Genomic DNA, 8,857 nt, shown 5'->3' with positions numbered 1-8,857 from the left:
TGCACAGGGATGCTCCCCTCTCCCTGGATCCTAATTTAAACCCCATGATCCAGATGTAGGGGAGCAAAGGCATTTCCCTCTTCCACGCTTCCCCTCCTCTAGCCTGCTGCTATTTGGGCTCTTTTAAAAACATCAGGGACCAGCCCACCTGGTTAGCATGCCACAAACATTGACCTTAGCATCGCTTTAACAGACGCCAAAAAAAAGGTTTCAAACAGTTGTGGCAAAAAAATCTCCCCCTCAAGGAAAACTGTGTAATTTAAGAAGCTGCACTGAACAAAACAAATCCTAGAACTCCTGATTCGCTGAAAGGAAAATGCGTTGAGACTGGATGAGGAAATATCGTTACAAACAGAACTTTGCCATAAGCTTCCAGCATCCACCTACATCCTCTTCGTCAGTCAGTTCTTGCCAGTACTGCGCTTTATGTCCAGGTCTTGTATTGAAGTGAGAAATTATGTTTTGTTTGGTTTGTTTTTTTTAAAGCAGGGAATTTAGGTGGTGTTTAAGGACTATTTCAGCATCCTACAGAATCCAGCCGCGAAGAGGGAAGGGGCTCCAGCACTCACCTCCATCGAGGCTCCTGGAGGCTCGCTTACTCGCCGTCCGCTCGAACTGGGGAGGGGGGCGGTCGATCAAGGAACTCGCCTGCCTCGTCTGCGCCTGCGTCCGGCCGCTGTAGCGGAACTTGGAGCCCAGCGCCAAGAACCTGCTCTTCGGGATGGCCTCGGTGGAAGTCAGCCTGAAAAACCCCACGTCAGAGTTAAAAATCACACTTTCACAGCCAGGAAGCGGCAGGCAAAGAGAAATTCAAATACAAATTAAAGAAGTCTCTGGCACGCACTTGATGAACAAAACAACACGCACTAAGTATGAGCCCCACAGCTACGTGAGCCGGCAGACCTCTGTCTTATGGATCTTAGGAAGCAGAAGCTGCCTACGAATTTATTGCTATATAAACACTTAATGTCTCCACAACCATCTCGCTCCAATTTTTGTGAAACTCTAAGGGACACCGCAGGAGCACTCATTTTCAGCAGCTAATCTGAAGCATGAGCTACTCAAGGCAAACCTACCATTTCAAAAACCCACCTGAAAAACGTGTGATGTTCAACACATACTTTCCACAGCTTCTTTGCTGCCCGGTAACTTGGTAGCTTGAACCCAATTGTACTTTCATACTGTTCTTGCTGCAGAAAACAAAAGTGATTTAGGTATAGCAAGAAATAAATGTGGCAGGAGTCCAATCTCCAGCCCATCGACCTGTTCTGCTGCGGCACAAACGGCAGCTCAACTCGCTCCACAACGTGCAGGAGGAGCTCAGGTCTGAGAAAAGACATGGCGTGGCCACAAGCCCGGGCATTTCTGAGGGTGCGCCAGGATTTTGTGTGTCATGGGATTTGCAGCCATTCAGGCTCATCTACCTCCTGTCAGACTGCACAGCTGTGGGATGGGGTCAAAAATTCACCTCCCTGCAAGGCTGGGTCATGGCAGCTGAAGGAGGAAGAGGAGGGAAGAGGCAGATACCCACTGCAGCCTCTCTCTCCACCACGTTTCCAGCGACCAGCCTGCTCCGGGGTCTCTCTGTTCACAAGAGAAAGCATCAGGGCAGCAACTCCCTGACCTGCTGCAGTCTAAGTGAAAAGGTACGTCTGCATCTTTTTAATATTTTTTTAAATGAAAGCCAGACAAAGAGCCTTTGTCTTGACCTGCTTCTGAAAAAAAAAAAAAGGAGCTATTCCTCTCCCAATTTCAACTTCCTACTGGTCGCCTCTGGATGCTGGGAATACCAGGCGGTGCCAGGAGGTGGTGCTGGATGACACGTTGTTTAAATTGTCACCCGCCGGTTTATGGCTTCAGCGAGGTCAGTGGGATCTTCTTGAGCTTAATACCAAGGCCAGACCAGAAACCCTACAGAGAAAAGCTTCCTCCCTTTCCCTGCTTTGTGTTAGTGAAGCACCCACGTTGGCAGAAGGCAACTAAAGAAGACACGAGCTCAAAGAAGTCGAAACATACCTCCCCGGGCCGAATTTTAATGAAGAAGCTGCTTCGTTTGTAGGAAATCTTGAGGACTTTGGGCCAAGGGAAGCGGTTGATTCTCAGTTTATCTTTATAAACAAGAAGGCCACTGGAACAGACTCCCAGAGTGATATCCACTCCTTCCAAGTCCTGGGAAAGCAGATGAGGATTTGCGCAGTGCCGGGGTTACAAGTTCCAGGTCAACATTTGTCCTCCAATTACCCCTTTGGGTCTTCCCCCGAATCCATCTCCCACCACCCAGATCCCAGCTCCCAGGGCAGCCAGGGCTCTTCTGACAACCTCCTCCCTCCTGCTGACCCCTCCCGCGATGCTGTTTGCTCCAAGGGCTGCTCTGGAGTCTCTCCTGCATTTCTCCGAGCTCACCTTGCAGGGTCAGAGCCTTAAATTCTAAGTTCCTCAGAGCAAGGACCTGTCTACATCAGCACCTCTGTAAAGCTGCTTGTACAAATACAGAAGCAAAGCGGGAAGAATCACTTCTCTTACAACACTCACAACAGTGCTCGGGGCATTTCTGTTGTGTGTCTGTGTTTCTGCACCAGCAGCCAGCTCGTTTCCCCGATCTTTCTAATCAAGCCTCCTGGAACAGGTAAACTTGCTCCTGGAAGGGGCAGGATAATCCAGTCACGAAATCCCCATGTGCTGATTCTTACCTTGGCTTGGTGAAGGTCGACTCCGTACATCGACAGCTTTTTTGCATTCTCAAGAAATTCCAAGTCTGCTTGGGCTGGAGTCATGGACCTGAGGAAAGAGAGGAAGGGTTTGGCATCACCCGAACTGTTGCTTTTAGGAAGGGACAAACAACAGACTTGGCAAAACCATTAACTCATTAGATTTTCTTTCGCTCTCAACACAAAGAAATTGGTGCCCGGACGATGAATTATTAAATCGCTCTGGACGTGCACATTTGTGCTTTGAGACGTTCTCAAACGACAGACGCGCGGAGCTGCCCAGACACCAGGAAAGAAAGCGAGGAATGGGAACAAAACTCGATTCAGTGGAAGAAACACCGATTCAGCTGAAGGCAGAAGGTGACCGGTACTGTCCTCCCAGAGCTCCTGCCTCCATACCCCCCCCAACGCAGCTATTGTTCCCCAAACCAAACGTGAGGACAGCTGAGAGCCCTACTGGGGCAGAGCAGATGAACAAAACGTTTTTTCTGGGAGCAGATGGTGCCGTGACCGCGGGAGAGGCAACACAACACGACTTCGCTTAACAGAAACATCCTGATAATGGAGGCTATTAGCAGCGATATTGAAGAGCCCTCGTTAATAAGTGTCTGGTGTGGGAGGTAGAGCTAACAGCTCTGCCAGGACACAGGGCAGCTGGACACATTTCATCTTGTCCCCCTGCTTTGATGTCTTCCTCACCGAGCGCCCGGGCGCGACGTGAACGGAGGTTTTAGCGGTGGGAGACTGGGCAGACAAAGGACAAGCCCTGAGGAAAAAACCCGGCGCAGTTGCCACCTCCGACACGTGCCTCCCGCTTTGCAGGTAAAGCCGGAGCGCGGCTCAGCAGAGTCCTCCCCACTGAAAACCCTCTGATGGTTTAACATCCTCAGAATACGGACCCGGAATTAAACGGGTACAAATTGCTTCCCCCTGCATGCATGAGCAGATTAAATATAACTGCAGCCTATACCTTGAAGTATCCTAATGAAGCCATGAATAATTCAGCAACCTGTGCTGCCACTTACAGCCCGGCTAACGGCCTCTGACTTCCAAGTCGTGAAGCTTGTCAGCGGCCAAGTGCTTCTTTTCCCTCATTTCCTCTCCTCTCGGTGCAAATGGAGGAGAATCCATTTAAAATATTGATTCCCGGGGTGTTAATTGTAGCTTCGGTCACGGCCGGGGGCACACGGCTGCTCTCCTTCGCCTGCGAGAGGGTCTCGTCTTCGCTCTGTTCTCATGATTAGTGCATCAGGCAGCAGCTTTCACGGGTCAAGGGGTTGCGGGTTGAAGGGCTCGGGGATCACCAAGTGGATTTATGGGCTTTTTTTTCCTCCCCTCCTAAACCCCAAATGGTTTCTTGGGGGGTGCAGAAGCTGCCGCCTGGCAGCTCTCCGGGCCAGCCCGCTGCGCTGCGAGGAAAGAGCTCCCCGCACGGCTTCTGCGAGCCCAGCACTTGAGAGCATCGATGAAAACAAGCTCAAAATAAGGTGAAGAGAGGTTTGGTTACTGTAACCTTTTAACCTGGGAGGCTACAGGGTACAGGGAGAGACAAGGCTCAGCTCCCACCAGAATGCAATCCAAAAACTACATAGATCCCAAAGCAAAATTTTTAAAAAAAATATATAAAAAGGGCAACTTAAACCAATCAAACTTTGTATTTCCACATGAAATAAAACCTACTTTCACGCCTATACTGTTGAAGAAGAGCACCTGTTAATAAACAACTGCAGGACCCCACGTCTGCCTTCTAAAAAACACAGCTACTTCTTCACGCAGGAAAAAAGAATTCTGGCTTCTAGAAAGATTCTGTTATAAAGTATCAGATCTTTTTTGAAAAGCTGATGTCCTCGGTCGCTGAAAATTCACACCTTACTCCTAAAGCTGCTGTTGCCAGCATGAAAAAAAATGGTGCAGCAGGAAACCCAAAGTGTCCAACAGAGCTGGGGAAAACACCACAAATATTTCCATTATTTCCGGCTTCTGCGCACAAAAGAAGCCCTCCAGCCGCCCAGCCTTACCTGTATGATTTATGAAGCTCCACAACCTTCTCTTCGAGCTCTTTCGTCTGGTTTGGGGCCAATTTAAACTCGCTGATGTAATCCGGGCTGTGCAGATCGGGGTCGTAGTCTCCCAACTCGGACTGGACCGTGTAGGAGCCCAGCAGAGCCAAAGTGGCGAAGGAGCAGGGCAGCCGCCCCGTCACGATGTCTTGTCTGAGCTGGAGACACAAGTAATACCTGGGGGGCGGGGGAAAAGGCAAAATCCTATTTACGGCGAGCGCAGAGCAACCGAAGAAACTCAAGGATCAAAGAGAATCTCTTTTTTTGATGTCACTGGTGAACGCGGCGTGATGCCCGTTTCTAATTTCCACCCACGTTTTTACTTATGGGGTCACAGCAAAGAGTGTGGGGGACAGGAGGACTTAAGGTCACCTTCACTCTGGAAAGGATACTTATGATCAGAAAACCTTGGTTTTAAATAAAACCTTATTTTTCTATTCAAACATAAGCCAGGATTATACAGGACACTGCTTCCACACATGGACTTCAGCAGCGAGCGGGAGCATTCACTGAAAACCAACAAACAAAACCCTCTCCAAACCATGAAGGCATCTGATCTCCTTGTTGAAGGACGGAAAAACACCCAAATGTTAAAACCTGCTATCTAACATTCCCTGTTTTGCTGAGGAAGGCAGCAAGAGTCTCAGGTAATTCACCTGGTTATGTCCTCTGTCAGCTGCGCAGGATCCGGTGGATAAAACTTGACGTTGAAGGTAAAATCCCAGGGGCCTCCTGCAATTGCAAAGAAGAGGTTGAGAAAAAGGGACCTGACAGCTTCGGGATAGTCAGTCCCCCAGCGAAAGCTGGGAATATTCAATCTGATCTTCAAAGATCAGACCATAACGCTGATTTTAAGACTGCTCGTTCGCACGGCTCACCGCTGCTCAGCTGATCGTTTCGTTCCCAAGAGCTAAGATAGAAGCAGGAGAAAACAAAGCAGGGCAGGTAAATGCACGTGGATAAACCACAACTTGTGGTACAAAATTAAATGCGTTGCCGAGAGGCTACATTAATCATGTTTTTTTCATTGATTGAAAAGAAGGCTTCACAAAGAGAGGTCAGGCGTGCGCTCTAAGTTAATGAATTGGTGCTGCTTTATCGCTCGACCCAATTTTCCAATTTCGAGTAAAGAGCAGATGCGCTCCTTCCCTCCGCAGCCTAAGGGCCAGACCGTGGTTTAAACTCAGCACAACACCAGCATCAACCTCCAGAAGAAACCGAGACAAGGAAGAACTTTCCAAGTCCAGACCTAAACGCTTGAACGCGGCTTGTTGCAAACCTTGGAGAGCATCGTCGAGCATCATCACACCTCGGACCGGCGTTTACACGTGGTGTGGACAGCCTAGGTGACACCACTCCCTCCTTTTCTCAAAAATAAACGTGTTTACCCGCAGAAAAAAGTCCTGACTGACCCATCAAGCACCCAAAGTCATTTTCCCAGTTAAACTCGCCCCCTCCTGCCCGCTGTGCCCTTCAACGCTAGTTCAAAATTATATTTATTTCGGAGAGAGAAGCCAGCCCTGCGCTCAACCTGAGCAGAGATTTACGGCAATCTCAAAGCAGGGAAGAGGGGACACGTAGCACGCGTGGATTTACTTCTTATGCAACGCCATCGCCGGGATTAAAGGCGAGGCGTGTTGTTTTCATCACGCTCGCTTCAAAACAAGTTATTCCGAGCAGATATTTTAGGTCGCGGAGGTCACCTGAGCTAACACCCATGGGCGTGCACACATGGGTGTTCAACATATATTCAAAAAACTCAAATAATTTGCCATCTCAGGGGATCACACTCCACAGCAGGTTGCTTGTTACACTTAATGAGCTGAATTTTGCCGGAGCAGCTCATGCCCTTCACCCCCGTCCCGTTATCAATTCGAAGAGAAGCTGGGAAGAGCAGGAGCTTTTCCTATTCCCGTGGCATCTCTCCCCTGCTCTCTACTTAATGACACGCTCTCTTCTGCGCTCCCCACCAAAAGCATACGTAAGATGGTGTTTTAGTTCAAAAAAAGCAGTATTTTACTTTTGAAAAGTAGGGGTTTGCTTCCAAAAAACCAGTATTTTACTTCCAAAAACCAGTATTTTACTTCCAAAAAACAGTATTTTACTTCCAAAAAACCAGTATTTATGTTCCAAAAACCACTATTTTACTTCCAAAGCAGTCAGACTTGTTCCTGAGAGGAAATAAAAGCCTCTCGAGTTTATTTAGCTTTGACAGCGCCCTCATCTTGAACTAATCCAGTCCTAGCAGACCTTCAAATACAAGTCTGGCGAGCATCTGGCATTTGCCCTGATACTACTCGAGTCACTCAGCATTTGGAGCCCAAAACAACCTCCGAATCCATAAATTCTGTGCGGGCTCTCCCCGTCTGCCTTTGGGATTTAAACAATTCCCACAGACACCCATTTCCCAATTTCCAAAAGGGAGCATCCCGCGGTAGCACCCCCCCAACCTACTCCGTTTTTCCAAAGAAATTACATTTTTTTCCTAAATCTAGAGCATCACTAAGTACTTAAGAAGAAGGGAAAGGATGCCCAGGCTGCTTGAAGTTGTGCTGACTTCCAGAAACCCTCATCTTGAACTCTCACCCATCCTTGGACCTCCCCCGGATCGGCCGCCGAAGCGACACTTATTTTGGGAAGAGGGGAGAAAGAACCCGCACCCACACGAAAAATTCCATCTACTCACCATGAACCTGTTTTTTTATTTCTTTGGCAGGATCCAGCCACGTCTGTAAGAGGATAAAAACATCCACAGTTTAACAGATGTTCCAGAAACACCACGGAAAACTGCAAATCGCTAAAAATAAGAGCAAAACAACAACAAAAAAAAGACAACATTCGACACCAGCGCAGCCATGGAAACTAGAGATGGGGAATTTTTCACAAGTGTTACTCCAGCCTGCAATCTCGGCGGGTGCGTTTCCAGCCTTTCAGCCCCCAGGTATTCATAGGGGAGGCTTAAGGAACAGGAGGGGGGGAAAAAAAATAGGAAAAAAAAATAGTATATTAGGGCTGCAAGCACACCGCAGCAGGTACGGTCACGGCCACATCCAGCTACGAGGGGCACTTGTGCAACACTTTGTTTTTCCCAGATCTTTTAAAAAGGAGGCAAATAGCACGTTTGCATTCATTTTAGCCCCCCCGGTCTCCATATTTAGCCCAGCCAGACCAAAGACTTTCTATTCTTAGTGGTGGTTTTTAATGACTGAATCACCGAAACACAAGTGAAAACAACCCATCGCTGGGGAAGGCTGGAATCTTTCACAGCAGCGTGACATAAACTCCGTCTCTTTTAAGTATGACTCAAGTTTCTAGTAATTATCTCCGCTACAGATTTAGAAATATATCCTTCCCCCCGCTCCCCGCACCTCTGTAATTTGGGGTTTTGTGGGATGCTGGTGCAACTTAAGCCTCAAAACAACAACTGCTTTTGCCAGCACGGTCTCAGCGAGTCCTGGCACGTCAGGTTCCCTTTGCAGAGATCAGCATCTCTCCCATCGAACGTGGTACCAAGAATCCTCCTGGAGAGGCTACGTGAAACCACCTTCTTCATTTTCCCGAGCCCGGGGCAGGATTTGGTCACCAAGGTCTCTCGAGGTGAGGGAATTAACTCATTGAATCCTCCAAGCTAATCTGCCCTGACCAGAAGGACACGTAACTTCATGGCAGGGCGACAGCGATACTTAGGTTTAATCTTATCTTTTTTCTACGCTTGCCCCTCTAACCTATAAAACCGGGGACACAAAACCCGTATGTAGGGTGGACGTGCCTCCCGCTGCCTTTTTGGGGTGACAGTTCCAAGCGCAGCGGCGTCTCTCCGCTCGTTGGTGCGGTGGCGAGGGCCGGCTCTCGGGGCGCAGTCACGCATCCTCGTTTTTCTGACCCGGCGGCCGGGCACAGCCATCCACGGCACTTTTATCCGCCCCAGCTCACGGATCAGCTGGAAACAATCCTCCCTTTCAGAGGAGCGAGCTCCTTCGGCGCTGGCCGGCCGCTCTGCTCATCGTCACCCTTTGCTATCCCCAGCCGGGAAACTTATCATCCCCCAGGAAGATTTATTTCCTAAATATCAAGGTGGGAAATGGCAGG

The 8,857-nt window shown here is 48.9% G+C and overlaps 1 protein-coding gene across 1 annotated transcript in view; it reads right to left on the bottom strand.

Annotated features, from left to right (window-relative positions):
* Positions 1-529: 529 nt before the first annotated feature.
* Positions 530-8,857, bottom strand: part of LOC104271305 (protein 4.1-like) — a gene marked incomplete at its 3' end in the record, with an annotated part of 14,874 nt that continues 6,546 nt past the window's right edge. Inside the window, 8 exon segments of the mRNA XM_009865931.1 lie at positions 530-570; positions 572-742; positions 1,093-1,190; positions 2,017-2,169; positions 2,691-2,778; positions 4,727-4,945; positions 5,425-5,500; positions 7,455-7,497. Coding sequence (XP_009864233.1) covers positions 530-570; positions 572-742; positions 1,093-1,190; positions 2,017-2,169; positions 2,691-2,778; positions 4,727-4,945; positions 5,425-5,500; positions 7,455-7,497 — 889 coding nt within the window.

Source organism: Apaloderma vittatum, unplaced genomic scaffold (genome assembly GCF_000703405.1).
Source record: "Apaloderma vittatum isolate BGI_N311 unplaced genomic scaffold, ASM70340v1 scaffold26103, whole genome shotgun sequence".
Lineage (NCBI taxonomy): Eukaryota > Metazoa > Chordata > Aves > Trogoniformes > Trogonidae > Apaloderma > Apaloderma vittatum.
The sequence above is the reverse complement of the archived record's forward strand: the minus strand, read 5'-3'. Positions and strand labels throughout refer to the sequence as shown.